Source organism: Rhinatrema bivittatum, chromosome 1 (genome assembly GCF_901001135.1).
Source record: "Rhinatrema bivittatum chromosome 1, aRhiBiv1.1, whole genome shotgun sequence".
Lineage (NCBI taxonomy): Eukaryota > Metazoa > Chordata > Amphibia > Gymnophiona > Rhinatrematidae > Rhinatrema > Rhinatrema bivittatum.
Genome location: NC_042615.1, coordinates 687,091,466 through 687,115,611, shown reverse-complemented (window position 1 = coordinate 687,115,611; position 24,146 = coordinate 687,091,466). Strand labels below are relative to the sequence as shown.

The 24,146-nt window shown below is 42.0% G+C and overlaps 1 protein-coding gene across 6 annotated transcripts in view; it reads right to left on the bottom strand.

Moving 5' to 3' along the window:
* ARHGEF28 (Rho guanine nucleotide exchange factor 28) overlaps positions 1-24,146 on the bottom strand; it is a 585,749-nt gene that overhangs the window by 128,787 nt on the left and 432,816 nt on the right. For 4 of the 6 annotated variants that reach the window (XM_029574889.1, XM_029574896.1, XM_029574916.1 and 1 more), the window contains 4 exons: positions 15,698-15,778; positions 14,628-14,670; positions 5,345-5,468; positions 934-1,066 (listed from right to left, as the gene is read on the bottom strand). In XM_029574889.1, the coding sequence (XP_029430749.1) occupies positions 934-1,066; positions 5,345-5,468; positions 14,628-14,670; positions 15,698-15,778 (381 nt within the window). The remainder of the gene's footprint in view (positions 1-933; positions 1,067-5,344; positions 5,469-14,627; positions 14,671-15,697; positions 15,779-24,146) is intronic. The other 2 variants (XM_029574905.1, XM_029574935.1) reach the window with 1 other exon arrangement.

Here is a 24,146-nt window from a genome sequence, read left to right as displayed (position 1 = left end):
CACCACCTTTCAGAAGCACCAGCTTGCAGCTATGATGCTAAGATACGGTGGCTCAGCAGATGTCCGAGCAAATATTGTGTAACGGAAGTCAAAGAGCATTTTGCCCTCCACTCCCAACATTAAGTACAGCTCTAGAGAAGGCAGAATCTTAAATTGTTGGGGGGGGGGGGGTCTTGAGGAACAGATTTGGGAATTCCTTTTCTAGACAGGACACTTCAATCACTTTCAATAACTTCCTCAATCTCCTCCACTTTATTTTTTTCTTTTTACAAACCTCTCTGGTGGCTAAAGGGAATGTTAACTTCTAGTGAACCAAGTAAGAGGCCAGGAGAGGTGTGCATTTGTGCACCAAAATATGCATTCATGCTGAGAACGCCAATAAAGCACTCTTGGTATGCTAAATGCATAGAAATGTGACCCTAAAATCTCCTTCCCCCAGCTTACTGCATACAACACTGTAGGTGGAAAGGGCTTGGAAAAATCTCTCATTCTTTCCGTTCATTTGTAAGCTATGCTCTTCCTTATTCAGTGCCGCGCACAGATATTTACAGGCTGATTTCCAAAAGAAGCTGAGCACCTGACCTAGGCACTTCCGTTTTAGGCGCCTAAAATTTGGTGAGGTTTCATCTGAAGTTACGCACCTCCATTTTAGACGGAAATGTCATGCAACTCAGGGTCCTAAAACGGAGGCACTTATTTTTACACCTGCTGTACGCTTAAACTTCGGTGCCCAGCCCTGAGTGCCTAACTTACTTTCCCCACCCTGGCCCTGCCCACTTTTTAAGCAGCTCAGTTTAGGCATCCAGTGAAAAAGGGGGCCCTTAAATTGAGAGGCTCGGCCCTAGCGATTGTGAAAAAGGGAAAAATGATCTTGCCTAAGCCCTCTGAAAAATGATTTCTAAGTTTCCATCGCAAAAAACATCAGCTACTTGCTTGCACACTGGAGAGCTTCTTTCCCGAGCAGGGCCTTTTCACACACCAAACATGGGGCAACTCCTGCGAACGTTCCCACTGCAAACTGGTGCCTGCTCAGTTTCTCTTTCTCTTTGCTGTCCTTGTTCTTTGTCTTCATATGGGACAGTTAAAGTGAAACCAAAAAACATGAAAAAAAGAATTGAAACCACAAACTTAAATACCCAAGTGTAAGGACAAAAAAAATCCCTGCACAGAGGTGGCAAACTTAGCAGGAAATTAGAGAGACAATTTGCTGGTCATCTTCATTCAGGTGCAAAGTATACAGGTACTTTCTACCCGCAGACTTTACACTAATTTTCAAAATAAAAGTTCATGTGTACTTTTGCTTTGAAAATCACCCCAGGATAAGTAGCCACACACATTTACACCTGCTAAAATGTTCACCTAGTTTTCTCAGGGAAATTTATGTACATACTTTTTTAAAATTGAAAAATATGCACGCACATGCTAAGTGCACCCAATCTCTCCCCTCTCCTCCCCCAGAATGCCTCTTTTATATGCAAACAGGGCACATGTGCATATTTCACCTGTGTAACCTTGGCTAAGATGTTTTCCGGAGGATTCCTGCTCTCCAGAGGACACAGACTTCCGTCACTGCAGAGCTATGCAAGATGCAAGATCCTTCCTGTATAGGAGGGTTTGGAAGGATTTACTTATAGCTAGTGTGAGTGATGGTAGGAGCTCTCCTTCCCCCAAAGGGGATGGGCTGAGGAGAGGTTATCCATGGTGCTGACATAGGTACTTGACAGAGATCAGAGGAGGGAAACAAAGAAAGGAGCTGAAGTACGTTAGTGCAAGATCTGACAGCCAATCAGAAGGATTTTGCCCTAGGATCCAGGAGGGCTGTCTTTGCTGGGGAAGCCCAAGTAGGATTGTTTTTCTATTGAAATGCTACCCCAAAGACCTCGGGGTTGAAGTTGATTTTTGTGTCTCTACCAAAGAAATTGTTTTATTTCTTTGAGAACTTGGACTGTATCCAGTTATCATTCGAGTGAATTATTTTGTAGATTTGGAAACCGTTCTTGGACTTTCAATAAAATTCTGCTCTTCTGGGAACCAACCAAACTGTATGGACATTGAGTTTCTTGGTGATTCTCCCTTTGGGGAGACTCCTCGAAGACTCCCAGAAGATTTCTGGTCCCCATTTGGCAATCCCTGGAGGACTAAGACTGTTTCCGGAGCTGCAGAATCATCCCCTGCGGAAAGGGGGGGGGGGTTGTACCCACATATCAAGGGGCAATTTGTGCAGGCAAAGCACCATTTTACCTGCAAAAATGCCTCTTAAAATTACCCTTCCTCTGTGCATGATAACTACAAACATATTGAAAACAAAAATGAAACACAATACATAAGTTTACCTCTGGTCTTAACAAGATCCAGGTCCCTATGCTCATTTTTATGACCCAAGTGTGCAGACAACTTCTGCTGTGCAATTTCTACCATTATTCTAAGTGGTGAAGTGGTTCTGCAGTACAGATAGGACTTCTGGTCTCAGGTGTTTATAAATAGTAAGCGTAGGCAGAGGCCGCAGAATGCCTTTTTGGTTGGGGGGGGGGGGGAGCTAAGCCAATCAAGTTCAGCCACTCTCTTTCTGTCCCTCTGCCTCACATGGTCTGCCATCCTCCACACCAATGAACTCTTTTTCTTCCCCCACCCCTCCATTTCTTTTTCTCTCTATGTCTCTTCCCCTGCTTCACCCCCTTTCTCTCCTTTCTCCCCTCCTATGATCCACTCCCTCCCATGCTGATCAATAGCAGAAGGAGAGCGGTGGTGCCTCGGGTAGCATCCTCCTCCTCTGCCTACTGGCTCGCCTGCTGCTTTGAACCACGCCAATCTACAGAGTGCCGTGCAGTTTGAAGCGGCAGTCAGGTTCAGAACTGCACAGGTGGAGGACGTGGCTGACGTAGCGCTGCTCACTTCTTTTCTTGCTGCCCGCCTAATGTGGCCCTGGATCACCCACAGCAATTCTGTGGGAAGGGACAGATTTTGGTCAGACCATAGCCCCTGTGGCCCACCCCCTTTCCAACACCTAAGGGACAGACAAAATAACTATACAATATTTTAGAGACCCATCTCCATCAAAATCATCCCTTAAAGAGACATCAGAGGCCTGCAAAAAGTTGAAGGCCTTCCACTTCTTTTTGAATAACTTATAACCTGGCTCTTTACAAATTTCTAAAGGAAGTGTGTTCCATAATGTAGGACCTACGACAGAGAATACTCGCCTACATGTTTCTTGTAAGTGAGCATTTATTACAGAAGCTGTGATTTGATGTTATCGTTATGCTTAACTGAAGCTGTGACCATTGCATCCACAGAAAAGGAGTATTTGAGCTTTAAACTGTGGAGTTTTCTTATTCAGCAGCTGAGAGTAATGGGGAATGGTAAAAAGAGGAGGGAGAAGAAACTGGAATGGGAATTGAAGAGCTGGAAGTTAATAGGTACAACATGCCAATGTTAAGTACGGCGATTTGACAGCAAGCGAAAGGGACCTTACAGCAGGACGTCCATTTAAAAACTCCGTACGGGCAATTCAACAACGTACCTGAAAGGAACCTTTCTCCTGGCAATAATACAACAACGCGGCATTCTACACAGAGAAGTTTCAACTCTGTTTACAAGCTAAGTATCCTACTAACTTTCAAGCTAAGCATATTTCTAGCTTAACAAGAGACTTTGTATTCCAAAGCAACTGATGATTAAGTTCAAAGCACATAGAAGCTTTTAAGCTCTTATGGGTTACCCGGCTCATATCCAGGAACCCTGTGCAGTATGATGGTTGCTGGATTAACACAGTTTTTCTAAAGACCTTAAGTCCACCATTTAGTGAGAAACTTGTGTAATCTTTTTGTAATGTTAAGTTCAGGCAGTAGAGAATAATGGTTGGGTTAAAATGTCAAAGAAGAAATGAAATGAGGTAAAATAAAACAAAGGGGGCCGATGCCAAAAATATGCACGGAAAGCGGGGGGTGCCATGCAATATTTAAATTAGGAGGTCGCATTAGCAAGGAGGTCCTAGGGTCGCTTGCACGCTCTTAGCGCCTCCTTACTAACAAGAACCCGATCGGCGTCAGCCGTCCACCGGTTAGGAAAACCTCCGCACAGCCAGGGGGGTTCAGGAAATGGGCGCTTGTCAGTTGAGTGTCCGTTTCCTGCACCCGACTGCCGGTGTTTTTGGGTTTTTTTTTTACTTTATTTTGTTTTATTTTTCCTCCTACTTAATATCGAAATGATATTAAGTAGGAGGCAGTAAAGAAAAGCAGTTTTTTCTGCTTTTCTGTATTAGTTTTAAGAGCACTCAGCTATTAACGCCTGCTCCAGGCAGGTGTTAATTTCTGATCGCTAAATGTGTGTCCTAGACACACATTGGGTTGTTTTTTTTGCGCATCGGGAGTAAATGACTAATAGCCTCAATCCCATGCATTGTAGAGGCGCTAATCTCCTTATTGCATTAGGAGATTAATTAGCACCTCTACAACCTGCGTCTAACTGCAGGTTATACAGTGCGCTCGGCTGAGCTCACTGTATTGCATCGGCCCCAAAGTAAGGTATTGATTGAGGGAGATATGGCTAAAGCACAGCGCTCCCGACCAGCATCTTATCTATCATTCCCTACTCCTGCATCTTATCTTTTCATCGGATTTTGTCGAATTAAGAATTGACTTTCTTCTTTCAACCACAGTGCTATATAACTTATCAAACAAGAAATAGCATTGCAGGTCATACAGAAATGATCAGTGGGCTATCTATGCAGAAACCAAAGAGATGGGAAAAAAAGGTTAAACTGCTTTTCCTACCCACAGCTTCCTTTACAAAGGATTAAGAGAAAAGAATTTCTGATGCAAATGAAATGCAGGGTCTAACTAAAAGAGTCTAGCTGCAGTGGTGTGCACCGTCGGGTGGGAAAACTGTTCTCAAGCCCAGTTGCTGTTGCTGAAGCAGGTCAGAAACGGGAAATGTTAAAAGAAGCAGCATTCACCGTCCCTGAGGAGGACAGTGTCCCAGATATCGGGCAACATCAGCACTAACTGGCCAAGCTCAGATGGCACTCAAGCTGGGTTCCAGATGATCCATGGCCCCTAGCTAAAGATAGTGCTAAGCTGGGGTTAGGTGAGATGAGAGGGGTTTAAAATGAGAAATGCCCATCCTCCAGGTAGCTTCAAATGAAGGCTCACTGAGATCTAGCCAGAGTAGGGGTAGTATGCAAATTGTTTGGAATAGAAAAAAAACTTTTGGGACAATAAATGTAAAAGTAAATTAATAAATAAATAAAAAAGATACAAATACAAATTAAAAATAAGCTCAGTGACTCTTCTGGTGATCTTCTGTTCACTTTGAAAGAGTTGTTACATGCTGGGACTTGGGTTACCTTATTCTTGTTGCGAGTGCTGCTCATCCTGCTCTTCAGGAAGCTGAAAGTGCGGCTCACTTTATACTTTTCAGACTCTGATTTTATAGGTGTAATGTATTTGTCCCATTCCTCCTCCTCAATCCTAAAGGGAGAAATTTGTGAATATGCCTCATCATATAAATCATAATAAACATAATCATAATATTTTATTTCCAGGCACTTTGTCATTTCTGTGCTCCATTTTTAAAAGATGTTTGTCACAGAGAGGGATGTATGTGTGTAAAAGGTAGACTCTCAGGATACATTCGTTTTTAACAATATATCATCAAAATGTTAGTATTGATTTGTTGCTTGCTTAAAAGAGATTAACATACTATAAATTCCTAAGCAACAATACTTACAGGGCTACAATTAATTGCCAGCATTAAAAGACATACTATGAAAGGGCCATCAGATCTAAAAGTCAAAATAAAGCAGTCCTAGATCAAGAGTATTAATTGCTGCACCAGCCTCTACCAAACTGAGCTAGGCAACTATTTCAGGCTGACTAAAGGAGCTTTTCTGCTGCAGTCTAGACAAAAGGTTTGGAGGGAGCTTCTAGAGGTGGCAGGGAGGATCACATAGGCAGGGGGGTTTTCACCAGACTTCTATTCTTGAGTGAGAAGAGGGGAGGAATCATAGAGGAGATAATGGATCCACGACCAGACTTTTACTACCAAGCAGGAAGGAGGGAAGATCACTGGTTGTCAGTTTCACATTTAAGATTGTATTCAGTTGTTTAGGCAGAATATCCTAATTCTAGCTAACTAGTTTTTAAGCAGTTAGATTTCAACTGATTTTCAGACAAAATCTTATTTGGATAGATTTGGCTGAAAATTATCCTATCTTGGCTTGGCAAAATTTGACTGGCTAAGTTTGGCACTCTGCCCTTTTCTTGAAGAGACCTTAGTGGTGGAGGAGAGGAGAAGATCACAGATCAAGTAAGACCTGTAACAGCAAAATAGGCAGATACAAACAGACAGCTGCGTGAACATAATGCCATCTTTTCGATTTCTATACTAATCTACTCATGATGGTAGAGTACCAAGAAAGAAGACAAAAGATTTACAGGTGGTCACACTCTGTGGCTTACAGCTGAGATGTGAACAGAATACTGAGCAGATTACATGGGTTAATTGGTCTTTTTCTGCTATTATTTACTATGAATACAAGTAACATAAGAACATAAGAAATTGCCATGCTGGGTCAGACCAAAGTTCCATCAAGCCCAGCATCCTGTTTCCAGCAGAGGCCAAACCAGGCCACAAGAACCTGGCAATTACCCAAACACTAAGAAGATCCCAATCTACCGATGCAATTAATAGCAGTGGCTATTCCCTAAGTAAACTTGATTAATAGCCATTAATGGACTCCTCCAAGAACTTATCCAAACCTTTTTTGAACCCAGCTACACTAACTGCACTAACCACATCCTCTGGCAACAAATTCCAGAGCTTTTATTGTGCGTTGAGTGAAAAAGAATTTTCTCCGATTAGTCTTAAATGTGCTACTTGCTAAGTTCATTGAATGCCCCCTAGTCCTTCTATTATTCGAAAGTGTAAATAACAGAGTCACATCTATTCGTTCAAGACCTCTCATGATCTTAAAGACCTCTATCATATCCCCCCTCAGCCGTCTCTTCTCCAAGCTGAACAGCCCTAACCTCTTCAGCCTTTCCTCATAGGGGAGCTGTTCCATCCCCTTTATCATTTTGGTTGCCCTTCTCTGTACCTTCTCCATCGCAACTATATCTTTTTTGAGATGCGGCGACCTGAATTGTACACAGTATTCAAGGTGCGGTCTCACCATGGAGCAATATAGAGGCATTATGACATTTTCTGTTCTATTAACCATTCCTTTCCTAATAATTCCTAACATTCTGTTTTCTTTTTTGACTGCTGCAGCACACTGAGCCAATGATTTTAAAGTATTATCCATAAGAACATGCCATACTGGGTTAAACCAAGGGTCCATCAAGCCCAGCATCCTGTTTCCAACAGTGGCCAATCCAGGCCATAAGAACCTGGCAAATACCCAAAAACTAAGTCTATTCCATGTTACCGTTGCTAGTAATAGCAGTGGCTATTTTCTAAGTCAACTTAAATAATAGCAGGTAATGGACTTCTCCTCCAAGAACTTATCCAATCCTTTTTTAAACACAGCTATACTAACTGCACTAACCACATCCTCTAGCAACAAATTCCAGAGTTTAATTGTGCGTTGAGTAAAAAAGAACTTTCTCCGATTAGTTTTAAATGTGCCCCCTAGTCTTTCTATTATCCGAAAGAGTAAATAACCGATTCACATTTACCCGTTCTCGACCTCTCATGATTTTAAACACCTCTATCATATCTCCCCTCAGCCATCTCTTCTCCAAGCTCAAAAGTCCTAACCTCTTTAGTCTTTCCTCATAGGGGAGCTATTCCATTCGCCTTATCATTTTGGTAGCCCTTCTCTGTACCTTCTCCATCGCAATTATATCTTTTTTGAGATGCGGCGACCAGAATTGTACACAGTATTCAAGGTGCGGTCTCACCATGGAGCGATACAGAGGCATTATGACATTTTCCGTTTTATTCACCATTCCCTTTCTAATAATTCCCAACATTCTGTTTGCTTTTTTGACTCCACTATGATGCCTAGATCTTTTTCCTGAGTGGTAGCTCCTAATATGGAACCTAACATCGTGTACCTACAGCAAGGGTTATTTTTCCCTATATGCAACACCTTGCACTTGTCCACATTAAATTTCATCTGCCATTAAACCTATCAGCTTAGATCAGTTCAAAGCAAATTAGATTGTGTATGCTCTGACAGACAAGGAATAACATGGGAATGTCTGTGTCTGGGATAGCCAGGTTGGCTCTGTTTGAGGACCTGCCTAGATGATGATCCTTCTCAGATTTAGGTTTCTCTTGAAAACATCAGGCACACAGATAACAGTGTGAGTGCTCTCTTAAATTCTTCTACTAGCCTGCCTGACATTTGGAGGATTTGCAGAGCCCATTATTTGGTACACTGCAGTCATATGCACATCTGTCTGTAAGTACTTGAAAACATCTCAAATTGTTCTTTCTCCTCTTCCTCCTTCTTTGTACAAGAATCCCATCTGTAACGTTTTTTCAATGTGATCCTTTGGCATGATAAAGGATTTATAATTTAATTGGCACTTCTTGACAGAAGTATTTCAGGTAGCATCGAGAAGCAAGCCAATTATGGAGGGGGACCTAGCCAAAGTGACATTTATACACATCACACACACACACACCCCAACCGCCATTGACTTGGCTATAAAAGTCCCAAGGTCCTTCTATGCAATAAAAAAAAAAAAATCCAGCCAGTTTCAACCTACCAATAACACAACCCTTAAAATTATTTAATAGCCGCATTCAACCATTTCTTCTATATGGATATGAGAATGAAATCTGAAATCTATACAAGGGATAGAATCTCAATATAAATTCTATGCCTGCAGTTCTGTAACACAATCTACATCCAGAGAAATCCCCCAACAACAGACCTAAGATTTTGATCCTTACAATTCATCATACAAAAAAAAACAACTTTCAAAAATGCTCTTTTCACTTCATTAACAGCAGCACAAGCACCTTTGACTGCTAGATTACTTTGGGGTAAATTTTAAAAGGGCCATGCCAATTTTATAACATCCACGTGCTGCCACCCGTATGTAATAAAATCAAATATCCGCGCACACGTTTGTGCAGATATAAAATCGGGCGTGCATGAGAGAGTTTCTTTGTTTAAAAGTGTGCAGTGACACAACCAGGTCCTTCCCCGGTTCCCTCCCAGTCCGCTCCAATTGAGGAGCGGACTGGGAGGGAAATTCCCTAATCCCCTAGCTACCTTTCCTCCCTTTTTCCCTCTCCACCCCGACCCCTAAACCCATCCTAACTAACCTAATTTTTTTGTTTTGGAACTTACCTGCTCTCCTGAGCAGAAGTACGTTTCACGTCCCTCATATATGCATACACAAATGCTCTCACGCTTAGTGGTTTTTGCTTCCTCACTCTCAAACACAGACAGGTCAATTTTCAAAGGCTTGTACTCACCAAAACCAGGAGATACACGCGTGACTCGGACCCATGCAGGCCGCGCAGATTTTAAAAGGCCCGTGGCCACGAATGTATTTCCCGGTACGTGCATAAAAACGTTTTCTGAAAAAGGGGTGGGGCATGGGTGTGGTCTGGGAAGGGCACAGGTGGGACATGGGCAGGCCGGGACTGCACCATGAAGTCAACACACAAGAAGTTATGTGCACAAGCGCGTGCTGAGTCCCCTACAGTGTAACTTTACTTCTGCTATAGATGGCATGTAAGTCGTGTAACAAAATAAATTAGGCTAGTCAGCGGGATTTTAAGGCTCAGAGATAATAGGGTAAAAGGGAGGCATTACCTTGATGGTTTAGGAAGTCCTCTCTATTACTGGGGCAAACTGGTAGCAAACTGGTAAAAAGGTCTATTGCGTCGCCGCATGTACATACTAAAATTCCCCCCACTTACACGCTTGAGACAGCATTTGCACGCACATGCGCACGTCAATATAAAATAGTGCACACATGTAAGCAGGCATATACTCACATATACGTGTGTATGTTATAAAATTGGTGCATCCATGTGCGCGTGCATGCACCTGAGTTTTAAATTTTAGTTCATATGCTCTCTCCCATTTAGTGACTCTTTCTCTTTCACACATGCACAAGCTCTCTCACACTTAGTGGCTCTCGCTCCCTCAAACACACACACAGGCTCTCTCTCCTTCACACACACACACACAGGCTCTCTCTCCTTCACACACACACACACACACAGACAGGCTCTCTCTCCTTCACACACACACACAGGTTCTCTCTCCTTCACACACACACATAGGTTCTCTTTCCTTCACACACACAGACACAGGCTCTCTCACACTCAGTGACTCTTGCTCCCTCACATACACAAAAGCACACATGCTCTCTTTCACACTCATTGGTTTTCTCTTCCTCTCTCTCACACACATACACAGGCACTTTCTCACATATACAGACTTTCTTTCTCACACACACAGACTCTCATGCACCCAGGCTCCTCTGTCTCATACACATGCAGGCTCTCACAAAAATAGGCTCATTCCCTCTCTCTTTCTTATACATGCAGGATCTCACACAAACAGGCTCACTCTCTCTCTCTCTTTTTCATACACATGCAGGCTCTCAGACTCACACAGGGTCATGCTCTCTCTCTCTCTCTTACATATACAAGCTCTCACATACACACAAAGGCTTGCTTTCACTCTCAAACACATGTAGGCTCGCTCTCTCTCTTCCTCAAACATACATGCAGACTCTCTCACAGACATGCAGACTCTCACATACACAGGCTATCTCTCTCTCACACACACACAAGCACATTCTCTCTCTCTCATACATATGCACAGAGGCGAACTCGTTCTCTCATATATATGCAGGTTCTCTCTCTCACACACACATACACACAAAGATATCTCTCTCACACACACATGCTCCAAGTCTCCCCTTCTCTTCTGGGACTTTTCAAATTGCTCTCCCCAGTCCTCTTCTTTGGCCGCCACAGGGTAGGGTCTATGGCAATCCAGCTGGGCCTCTTCTTGAGCCACTCTGGGATGAGGGTCTGTGGCAGCCTTACTGAATCCCTCCTTCTGCCACTGCAGGATGGGGTCCTTTTCTGTCTCTCCTGCATCAGATGACATTTGAACCATTCACCACAGTAGAGATAGAAGAGGCGCTGGCTTTGGTGGTGCAACAGCCAAAAGTTGGCATTGGAATCCCACCTGAAACTGGTATAGCAAAGGAATGGCAAGCCATTTTTGGGGGGTGGCAGCTGCCATCCAATAGTGACATCTATGCCTTTGGTAGGGTAACACTTACATATCTTTTACATAGTTGTCTTCAGACCACCAACTGCCTCCACAAACCCACTATCTCTATATACAACTACATTGAGACATTTAATTAAAAAATGTATAGCAGGGTGCTATAAAACACACACAAAATTAATAGCACAATTCAATATAATAATGATAAAAAAATACATAAAAATAAGGATAAAAAGCCAATATTAACAATTAAACCTAAAATCAGACCAGTAAAATACTATGTGCAACTACCTTAGGGGGTCATTTATCAAATCTTGTTAGGGCCTTTTCCATAATGCATGTGATAAATAATGCATCGTGAGATGTGTATGCTAATTTTAAAAACTTATTCAACTGGGAGGAGTTAGAGTGGAGTAAATGAAAATGAGGGTTGTTTATCATTGCATGCGTTAGTCTAACAAATGTTATCAGGGTTTTAATGCCGAAAATAACTACACCTTTTTTCCTGGCATTACGTGTTACTGCCAAAACGTGCGTTACTGCCAAAACGGGATTTGCAATTTTATCACAAATCCCATTTCAGGCAGGGAGGGGAGAGAGAGGGAAGAGAGTGCCTTTGGAAAGGCACACATATTAGTCAACTTTTTATACCACTGTAAGAGGGGCCATTTTGAACTCGGGGTGAGGTTTTGGTTGTGGGCTAGGTTTTAGGAGACAGTTTAGGAGACAGAGGTACAGATAGCACAGTTACCATCAGTAAAGATTTTATGTGATTTAGAGTGCTGAAAGAAATAAAAATAAGAGATTTGTACAATATACTCTCGTCCTAGTGTGATGCACTCTCTACCTAGCTGCTATCACAAGCTAGGCTGAGAGTACAATGTACAAATCTCATCTTTGTGTACCTTTCATCACTTCAAATCACATAAAATCTTTACTGATGTCTATTGTGCCCTTCATACTTCTGTCTATGTATGTATAACTGCCACCCCCTCCCCCAAAACCTAGCATACCACCAAAACCTCACCCCGAGTTACTAGTTGCTCCTCTTACAGTGGTGCAAATAGTTTACTTATATGAGAGCCTTATAAAAAGGCTCTCGCTCTCTCTCAAACATATATGGAACTGAGGCTAACTTATAAATGCCTGCTTCAACAATCAAGTTTTTAAGGCTGTCTTAATTTTTTTTTTTTTGACAGGTTATCATATATAACTATTCTGGTAACATATTCCACAGTATGGGACGGGTAACTGAGAAGGCCCGTCACAAGTTTCAACCAAATGGGCAAGTCGAGGGTAAGGCACTTCCAATAATCTGTTATTTGTGTATTTTAAAGCCTGAGACAGACTTGATGGACTCTCTACCTGGGTAACATCAAGCTAGGTTGAGACAACATTGCACAAATCTCATCTGTGTGTGAGTTTCCTCACTCCGAAGGTCATCAAATCTTCACAAGAGAGCACTGTTCTGTCCGTACGTGTCAAAGTGGCCCCTAACCCCTACACTAATATCTAAACCTCACCTCGAGTGACTAGGCAGGACTCATATAGAGGTATAAATACCTACCTAGTATGAGAGCCTTATGGCTAATCTCTCTCTCTCTCATTGTAGAAGGGCCCTGATAGCTAGGCTGGATCTCCAGGAGCTTAAAACTACTAAAAATGGCATTTGCGAAAACAGCGCATAGCGCGATAAAGCTCTATCACACATTTACACAAATGAAAAAAGTATAGTTAAAATCCCGCCCCAAACTCCTCCTCTTTTTCTAATTTGCATCGCACTATGCATTATGGAACTTTGATAAATGACCCACATAATTTGTTGTTTTCAGCACATAATGAATTTTTATCATCACATTTGTATTGTGATGATAAAAATTGGTTTTTTTTTACCAGTGCTAAATCATCAGCAACTTTCTCAAGGGCCTTATTCCAATCATTCACAGCATTATGGATCATTATAAGTTGGAATAGTTTTCTAAACATCCAGCTGATCTTGAAGATATCCTTAGTAGCCCAGATCTCAAAGCTAAATTAATTAAGATGCTCTATCAGTAAAGGATTACTAAAGTCTGAGTGACTTTATCCAGAGTCTCATCTGGACTTGGGACCAAGTGATTAACAATGCATTTTGTAGGATGTGTATGTCATAACAGTATGATTTAGGAAGAAATGTTATGTACTTATTATTGCATTATACATACAGATTCATACTTCCCTTTTCCATGCTTAGACCTAGTAAATTGTGCTAAATTGTATGCACACTACTGATTCTGTGTGCTAAATTGTGTGCACACTACTGATTCTGTACACTATTTTTCTATACACACAAGTGTACCCTGTACAAAAATACCATGTAAAATTTTGCTGTGCTAAATTTTGCAAAAAAGAAAAAACACAAAAACTTTCGCTTTATAGAGATGTAATTATATTTTTTGTTAAATTTAGTCTGTGAAGCAAATTTCAAATATAGTTTACCTATGTGCTAATAGTTAATGAGCAAATTTACATGATTTTGCATTGCAATAGCTGATTAACTATTAATTTGAATAACATTTTTCATGCAGAAAACTATGCACAAAACACAAACCAGCTTTACATGCTGGTTTGTGTTTTTAGCTGTATGTAGCATAAATGGAGAGTTAAAAAAATAATAATTTTCTTGCCCTTCACAGCAAAGCACACATTTTTACACAATGACAAAGCCAGAAATCCACTTTTGCAAAAGATTTAATGAAAATATTGCACTTTCAAATAGTTTGCTCTCCACAGACTTAAAAAAAAACTTTTTTAAAACACTAAGGCCTGGATTCACCATTCTATTGCAGAATGGTGAATCCAGCGAAAACGGGGGGCGGGCTTGCGAAAGCCAGCAGCCATCGCACCATCGCGGTGTTAACGCTGCCGGCTTTCGCACCCAATAGCTCCATTGTGAAAGGTAGTGCTATTGGGCATGATACTGACAATGATAAAGTGTCTTACCTTATTGCTGCCAGCGAAGACATTGCGGAGTCCGCCCCAACGCCACCCCGACTCCACCCCTATCAAGCTATCACACATGAAAAGGGACCTTTCACACGCGATGAGCCTTAGAAAATGACCCCCTAAGTCTGCAAATTACTATCCTGCCTGTCAGGTTTTAAAGATGTCCACAATGAATATGCATGAAATAAATCTGCATACATTGGAAACCCAGTGTATACAAATTTATCTCCTGCATATTCACTGCAGATATCCTGCAAACTTGATTGGCTGTGGGGTCCCCAGGACAGGTTTGGGAAGGCTTGGTATAATGAATATCAAATGAAATGACAAAGAAGACTACCAGAGGGTGATATAGTGTAATATATGATGCGTATCTATCAGCAAAAACTAGGTTTCAAAGATCCACCCTGGCAAATGACAATACCTTTCTCCTTCTGATGGATCTGGCAAGCTGTAGGCTCTTTGTTCTGCAACACACAAGTAACAAATGAAGTTCCATAATGCATAAACATATGTGATTATGAGTCTAAAACACAAATCCACCACCATGATGTATGTTCAACATTATGCTGACATGCTTGTTGGAAATTTTGAGAGGCAAAAATGATTTACAAACAGCATTGCCCAAGAGAATACCGATTCCTATAAAAGAGAAAGCAAGACAAAAATGTACATACATCTTTACCATTAATTCAAACTAGCAATAAATTTGAATCGTTTTCATATTGCGATATTTCATATTTTACCATACACCTAGCTACACAAACAGTCCTCTCCAGTGAATTATGAGGAATTTTCCTACAGAGGTACATTAGTGAATCTTACCTCTTATTTTCCAGTGTACTGAAAGACATTATTACAGCTACTGTAATAGGCATTGTTTTGCCCAAGAGCTGAAAGGGTCAATATTTACCTTCACTTCAGCCCTAAATCTCTCTTCCTCAAATCACTTTCCTTTGGTTAGTCTTTTATACCTAGCATTACTGGAAAGCTTCCCCACATTTTTAGTTTCATTTGATTTTTTAAAAAGTCTTCCATCAAAAGTCGACCAAAAGGGTTTCATGGCTTATGTGTTTGATCGCAATCACACCAGAGCTCTCTCAGGCAAGTTGATAGGGTTCAGGAGGCTTTCACTGATCTACTGTAAACCTGACATGCCCAGTATCAAATAGGCAGCAAAGCAGCCATGATCTAATGCCAATGCTGGGATTTATTTTTTTAAGAAATAATAATACAAAAGAAACTTTCCAGTAATCGATTATTTAAGAGATAACTGAAGGCATATGGGGAGGAGAGATGTGATAGGGATATTGCCCCTTTGCACTTTCACTTAATGAGGCTAAAATCCCTTTTCAGTTAATGTTTAGATCGTAGCAATGCAACAAGATGCCCGTGTCCTGACTTTACCTGAAAAGAAGACTGTCACCATGCCCAAAGCCCAGTAAAAAGAGTCTCATGCAGTCAGGGCTGGCTGGTTGCCATTGCAGTACTTACTACAGGGATGGAGCAGAGACACTGACTTAGACAGTGAAAGAGCGTGGAGAAGGGATCGACCACTGTTGATGAATACGCCATCTACAGAGCAGGAACACATTCTTTATAATTCATTATTAGTTACTTAATCATTATGATTTATCTGACATGGATTAGGCAACAGTGCCTGTCCTGTCTTCATGATAGATCACCGTAGAGCCATCTTTATCTTGGTTCGCCTGGATATCTTTTTTCCTATAGGTCACTAATAATAATAATAATATAACTGTAACAAAACCTTTTGCAAAATTGCATTTTGCTGGGATTTTTATGCAGCAGACTTGAATGCTTGCTTCTTAATAGTCTAAGACCTGCATACTATACTAGGTTTTAAAATGAAAATTTGTAAATTTTTCTGTGTGGTGAAGTCACAGTTTTACTGCCCAAATAACACAAATGTTGGAAGAAAGTAAAAAAAACCTTTGCAGCAGAGTCGGAGTTGACTAGAGATTTATCCATTGTTTCACAATATATATCACTGATAATATGTAACTTTAAATCTATGCGGAACCTATAAGAACTTTACAACAACAAATGTCAGCACGGTTGTGGAATGTGGCTGTCATTTTCTGCTTAGTACATTACACGGGGAGGTAGATCTTTAAACAATACACGATCGCGTACTTTTGTTGGCGCACCAGGCGCCAACAAAAGTACGCTGGATTTTATAAGATACGCATGTAGCCGCGCGTATCCTATAAAATCCGGGATCGGCGCGCGCAAGGCTGCCTATTTTGGGCAGCCTGCATGCACAGAGCCGCGCAGCCTGCCTCCGTTCCCTCCGAGGCCGCTCCGAACTTTCTTTTCGCCTGCCCTCCCCTTCCCCTCCCTTCCCCTGCCTAACCCACCCCTCGGCCCTATCTAAACCCCCCCCCTTACCTTTATTTCGTGATTTACGCCTGCCCAAAGCAGACGTAAATCAACGCGCGCCAGCAAACTGCTGGCGCGCCATCATCCGACCCGGGGGCTGGTCCGGAGGCCTCGGCCATGCCCCGGCCCCACCCCGAAACGCCGCGTCCCGCCCCGAAACGGCACGCCATTAGACCCCGCCCCCAACACGCCCCTTTCCAAAAACCCTGGGACTTACGCGAGTCCCGGGGCTCTGCGCGCGCCGGCGGCCTATGCAAAATAGGCGCGCCGGCGCGGGAAGGCCCTGCTCGCGTAAATCCGGCTGGATTTACGCGAGCAGGGGGTTTAAAATCCGCCCCAACATTTGTAGAACAGAAAACAGAATGTTAAGCAAGGCAAGAAAAAAATGTTGCATCGCTAGTCACAAATGTATCAAGTTAACCCTTATAAAAAGATATAATCTACAATTTATTTGTTGATTTTTATTTCTATATATAGGGCACAAAAATCTGTGTCTTTTTCTGTTTTTGCAAAGTGCCACAAGATGTTTATTTTCCATGGCATAAACAGGACTTCCCTAAAATATACTGTGTGGCAGTGCAATGCAGCACTTTTCATCAGTCATGCCCTATCGTGTCAGCATAGCGTATGAACTTTATATCTGATATGGGGTTGGAACCCTGAACATTGAGGTTTCATCATTTTCTGTGTGTTTCATTTACTATAGACTGGAGTTCAGATCTTGTGGTCCTCAACCAGTGGCCTAAGCATCAAAAGTAGCCCATGGAGGAATTACAAGGAATGACAATGATTTACCATTAGTGAAATGCAAGGCTTCTATTCTGGTTCTGATGATTGTATTCTAAACTTAAAGCAAATTACAAGTTCTAGTTATAGTATTATCTGAAAAAAGTTTTAGTTTTATAACATCCACTATGCAAAACTGTGGAACAAGGGAAATTGTGATATGGAGCAATCAGAATGCTGCTGTGGGATCAAGTAATTTTGTCATAGCTTTTAAGGATTCCCTGATGATTTCATGCCCCTTAAGTAGGTTTGAAACAAAAGTATATGGGGAAACAGCTTGTTCAGTCTGTAAGTGGTGTAGCAAAACGAACCCATTCAAGCAGCTTTATCACAGAGAGATTTTGTCAAAAATGTCCTTGCTAAGTACAGTGCAGGCTACCACAAAACTTGCAAATTCTTAAGGATGGCCTTAGGGGTAGCTCTGTATAGAGCAGTTGAGATTTTTTTTATAGGTTCCCAATGATTGCCTGCAGAAAGTTTAGTAATCTGCTCCTTAGAACATAATGCCCTAACAACAAATGGCAATCAGCAATGATTAAAGATCAGATTTAACATTTTTTTTTTAATTGGACTAAAAAAAAATATGCAAAAGGCCTATGAGTCAGTTGCTTGCACAATTTTGAAACAGTACACTTTTTTTTTTTTTTACTTTATACATTTTCAGAAAGATTACATCAAAATAAAGCTATACCACTGGCAAAACAAGAAGAAAGAAACACGTTTACAAAAGAAAACCAATCAGCATCATTCAACTTAGTCCACAAGCAGGGGAATCCTAGAATTAAAACCATGAGGGGATGGTATCCAGGAAAGTAAGAAAAAAGAAAATTAACATTGAAGCTCATTATTCAAAACTATAATGCTGCACAGAGAATACATACAAATCATCCAATACCCACACTTCCCAGCCACCTACCTTCTTAGCATCCAAAAAGGAACAAAATTGTGTTGGTTTGAAAAAAACAAGTAGCCCTACTTCAGTACTGGCTGTGGTACACCATTTGGGAGATTTATGCTAGTATTTTATCAATCATACAGCATAATTCTATACCTGCTAATTATCTGGTGGAAGTGATATTAAATGTGTTTATTGTGTAGTAATGACTGGTTAGGAGGTCTGGGTGGATTGGAGGGAGTTCAGGCTGAAGAACCAGGAAGGTTTTAAGGATCTGGAGGAGGAGTGGGTGAGCTGGTGGACTAAATGTTAAACTGGTTAATTTCCTTGAGGTGCACATGTTTTGAAATTGGCTGACATTAAGTCCTTCACACGTATATTTTTTAAATATGTGGGCAAAGTACATGCATTCAGTGCATTGAAATATGTGGTTTGACTGCATTGGATGTGTTCGCACATTGGCCTATATTATTTATTTAGACATCTTATATACCATTGTTCCATGTAATGATCACAATGGTTTACAAAATTAACATTCATAACTAAAATCAGCAATAATGAAGGGGTTACAGAGGTGCCTATTTTATAATATGTGACAGCAAACCACTTCCTATCCACAAAACGTGGAGGTAATCCCAATAATATCACCTAACGAACCCACACACAAAGTTAATTTATTAACAATTACTTAAATGTTTTTTTAAATGTATATTTTTTTTACCCTCATAAGTAGAAGTGAATAATTGAAAAATCTTCTTGAATCACGCTCATCACACACACTAAATGAGTCCCATGAGACTCTAGCACATACCTTTCAAAAAGAAAAAATATTTAAAGGGTGTAAGGCGATGCTTCATAAATTTTCAAAAACACCATCCCAGTGTATCATATTTGTTTTAATCATAAGCACCACCGTCCACCCAAAAGTCCTTTTTATTATTTTAACAAAAAACTATTTTCTTAAAAACATATCATGAACTTTTTAGTTGATTATATCTTCATGTGAAAATGCAACAAGCACATAAACAGAGAAATGCGATACGCCAAGTTCACCTCTCAAAAAGGGAGCGAAAGTAAATGTCACTTAACTTTGAATATTGATCCCAACATCCAGTGTAATCATTGGCGAAACTGTCGCTGACAAGGCCCCGTTTCGAAATTCTTCATCAGGAGGTGCCACTTGAACACTGTTCAGCTCAACACATATCAACTTGCACTGTTAACTTTGTATAAAGCTCGCAAAGCGCTGCTCGATGCTCCTTTCAAAAAATGGCGAACCCCATTTTTGTTAAAATAATAAAAAGGACTTTTGGGTGGACAGTGGTGCTTATGATTAAAACAAATATGATACACTGGGATGGTGTTTTTGAAAATTTATGAAGCATCGCCTTACACCCTTTAAATATTTTTACCTTTTGAAAGGTATGTGCTAGAGTCTCATGGGACTCATTTAGTGTGTGTGATGAGCGTGATTCAAGAAGATTTTTCAATTATTCACTTCTGTTTATGAGGGTAAAAAAATATATACATTTAAAAAAACATTTAAGTAATTGTTAATTAATTAACTTTGTGTGTGGGTTCGTTAGGTGATATTTTATAATATGAGCATATGTGATACATGCATTTTATAAAGTACTGTAGCAAAATTATGCAAGACCACATACATCCATATATTCCACCATGCGCAGTTTTTTTAAAAATTATCCTCCCAGTGCATATTCATGAACGAGCAGATTTTAAAAGCCCTGCTCGCGTAAATCCGCCCGGATTTACGTGAGCAGGGCCCTCGCGCGCCGGCGCACCTATTTTGCATAGGCCGCCGGCGCGCGCAGAGCCCCGGGACGCGCGTAAGTCCCGGGGTTTTTCTTAGGGGGCGTGTCGGGGGCGGGGCCGAACGATGCGGCGTTTTGAGGGCGGGACGCGGCGTTTCGGGGGTGGGCCTCCGGGAGGTGTAAATCCATGGATACAGGTAGGGGGGGCTTTAGATAGGGCTGGGGGGGTGGGTTAGGTAGGGGAAGGGAGGGGAAGGTGAGGGGAGGGCGAAAGAAAGTTCCCTCCGAGGCCGCTCCGATTTCGGAGCAGCCTCGGAGGGAACGGAGGCAGGCTGCGCGGCTCGGCGTGCACCGGCTGCCCAAAATTGGCAGCCTTGCGTGCGCCGATCCAGGATTTTATAAGATATGCGCGTATCTTATAAAATCCAGTGTATTTTTGTTTGCACCTGGTGCGCCAACAAAAGTACGCGATCGCGCTTTTTTTAAAAATCTACCCCGAAGTTTATAAAATAGTATACAGGCACATACATGCTACTTACACATTTATATGCAATTTTTACATGTGCAACCCCCACATAAGGTCCAGACTATTCAGAAATAAATCCTCATCACTCAGTTCCCCCTCTGACCTTCCCCCTTCTTGCAAGAGATAGATAAATGATAAAGAGAATGGAACAAGTACCCTATGAAGAAAGGCTTAAGAGGTTAGGACTCTTCAGCTTGGAGAAGAGATGGCTATGAGGTGATATGATAGAGGTCTATAAAATAATGAATGGAGTGGAACAAGTAAATGTTAATCGGTTAACTCTTTCAAAAAGTACAAAAACTAGGGGACACACAATGAAGTTTCTAGGTGATACATTTAAAACTAATAAGAAAAAATATGTTTTTATTTAACACATAATTAAGCTCTGGAATTCATTGCCAGAGGATGTGATGAAAGCTATTAGTGTAGCTGCATTTAAAAAAAAGGTTTGGACAAATTTCTGGAGTAAAAGTCCATAAACCATCATTAAGGTGGAGTTGTAGAAATCATGTCTTATTACTGGGATAAGCAGGATGGTATCTATCTACTCCTTGGAATCCTGCCAGGTACATGTGAACTGGATTGGCCACTGATGGAAATAGAATACTGGGCTTGATGGATCTTTGGTCTGACCCAGTATAGCAAGTCTTGTGTTTTTAGTAAATTTTACTAAGGAGAGGAACAGCCTTCTCTGGAAGCTTCAAAGTTTCAGTCAAAGATCTCTTAACAAGCCCCCAGCCATTCTTCACCCATCAATGCTCAATAAACATTGGTGGGTGAAGGACAACTGGGGGTTGAACATTGTTGGGGGCTGTGGATGGATCATTAAGGTAAGGAGGAGGAGGAGTCATCATTTAGAGAGAATGGGGCCCTTTCTCACTATCCCAAGTTCCCTCAGCCCCCCAATGATTTCACAAGTTATTCTCATCATCCCCCAGTGGTCATAGAGCACCCAGTCCCCCAATGGTCATTAATTCCGCCTTCTTAGAACATTATTCCCTCAGCACCTCTCCTCCTCTTTCACCTTGACCAGTAACGTTCAAGTCTCTTCTTTGAGCTGGAATCAGCTGGTTATCCCTGGGGGGGGGGGGGTGTGGAGATAAACTAGCATGCTTCACCTGCTCTTTTCAGCCTCCTCAAACAGGGGGGAGGGTCTGGAATTCAAAAGTACACCCTGCTTTTTACCTCCTCAGAGGAGGAAGTAAGGAAACAGCAACACGTTCTATCTTCATTAACTCTCCCTTCCCTCATTCACTTTTTCCCTTCCTCTTCTGATTGCTTCATTTACAGACTCCCCACTCGTATCTCACAATTCATCCAATCCTCTCACACACACTTGTTGATCCCCTCACTCACTCTCTCTCCCTCACAATTCACAGCGTCAATCTCTTCACTCAATTTCCCCACATCCTTGCCCTCCCCTTCTACTGATCTCCTCACTCATTTGTGCCCCCCTGTATCTCATTAACTTTTTTGCTTTTCCCCCACCCTCACTCTGCTGAGCCCTTCATTCACTCTCCTACTGCCCACCATCCCTCATTCATTCTCTTTCCCCTCTTTTCCTGTAATCATCAGCACAGTAAGCAGTAACCTGGCTAGAAAGATGACACACCCAGGAGCAGCAGAAGCAGTGGGGCTGACAGGCATTTACCTCATGTCTCTTTCACCTTGGCCATTATTCCTCAGGCCCTCCTGAACAGTACAAGGAAACTGCACAAACGTTAATGCCACTTGGCTGCTCCATCTCAGTGTAAGCAGCTCCAACACACTCTAATTTGATTCCTCTGGGGCTTGGGGAGGGCAGGAATGATAATCGCCACCACCCACTCTACTCCATTTCTGCAGGGGAGTTGGAACTGATTTATAGCACCATCTCTGTTCCATTTCTGTGGGGGAACCAGAACTGAATTATACGCAGACTCTACTCAACTTCCTTGGGTCCCAGAAAGAAAATGGCAGAATGACATTCTGAATTGTCTGTCCACTACAAATTAAAGCCAGGGTAACAGACACAAACAGGGTTTGAATTAGTACAAGTTAGAAACTTGTGAGTTATAGTGCTAAATCATTAAGGCCAAGGTTGAAGCCTTGATGACTGACACTCTTGCTTATAAGTTTCAAACTTGTGCTAATTCAAATCTTTTTGTGTCTTTCTCCTCTGCAGTTTCTGCTTCAGTAACAACCCCTCCCCCTTCCTATTGCCTGTAGAACTGGAGGGTGGCCTGAAATAGGGAGCAGAGTAGTGGCTGATCTCTGCTCTGTCAGCTTCAACTGAACCCTTCTCCTCTTCTTCCCTACAGATTGACTAAAGAAGGGGCTAGAGAAGAAACCCCCTGCTTTCCAGACCATTCCACCTCAAATTAAGCCCTGCTCCTACACTATGGATCCGTCGGACCTCAGGGGTAAATGCTGCATTAACTCTGTGATGTCTGGCTGGTGATCTCCAGAAAGGTTCAGTGGTTTGGGGAGACCGCCCCAAACCTTTGCATTTCTTATTTTCAAGAACCAATTAACTGGTAAATAGAGGAAAATAGTTGCCCCCCGGCCCTGGCAGAGCTCAAACTCAGCATGGCTTTTATTATGTTGCCATCTTGGGACCAGTTTTTGAAACACCACCAATTTTGCTTCAAGATTTTGACTATCTTTAAACCATGAGTGAAGAGCACTGTGGAACTTTTGTACAATCTTTAAATTTGCATTCCTCTGGTACAAATCCAACAGTGATCTTTTGGGGGAGGTTTCCCTTGCCTCATTTTTTCTATGGATTGTTTTCAGTTCCTGTAGCTTCTGAAAATTAAATCCCTTGGGGGAAAGATGCATTATTTCACTATCATGCAAGAAAACGTAATCACAAGCCTCCAGCACTTTTTTGCCCAACATTTGCCCAAGATATAAATCTGAACCCTTCAAATTTTTATCACTCAAAACTTAAATCTGGTCCAGACATTACTGTCCATATTTATGTGGCCAATAAAATCTTGTGAGAGTATGGAAACTTGTACTGTGAAAGGCTTGTCAGATGTGTGGACCCTTATTGCTGAGGCGTGGTTGGCATCGCCTAGTGAGCAACCATTAAGCCCACACCGTCAGCTGGCAGAGGGCCCTGTGGCGGGACTGGCTGAAGCTTCTCCTATACCTGCCGCCTTCCCTGCAGGTCAAGGCAGGCGGCAGACAGCAGGAACAAGGAGCAGGCAGAAGTCAGGGAAGGCAGCAGACTGCAAGAATGAAGGACAGACCAGAGGTCAGGGCAGGCGGCAGACAGAGCGAAGTCGAATCCAAGGCGAGGGGTCAAGTCCAGGCAGCAGTCAAATGAAGTCCAAATGCAAGCTAAGGTCAAACCAGGAAGACAAGAGGAGGAAACAAAGGGCAAGGCACAAGACAGACCAACCAGGTGGACTAAAGGCAAAAAGGCTCAGAGAGACAAAGGCAGGGCATGGACAAGACAAAAGCAACAAGGCAGGCAAGATACAACATACAAGGCAAAGAAGATCAAGTAATGAACAGAAGCAACAAGCACTGGAACAAGCACCAGGGGACCTGTTGCTGAGGGAAGGAAAGGCT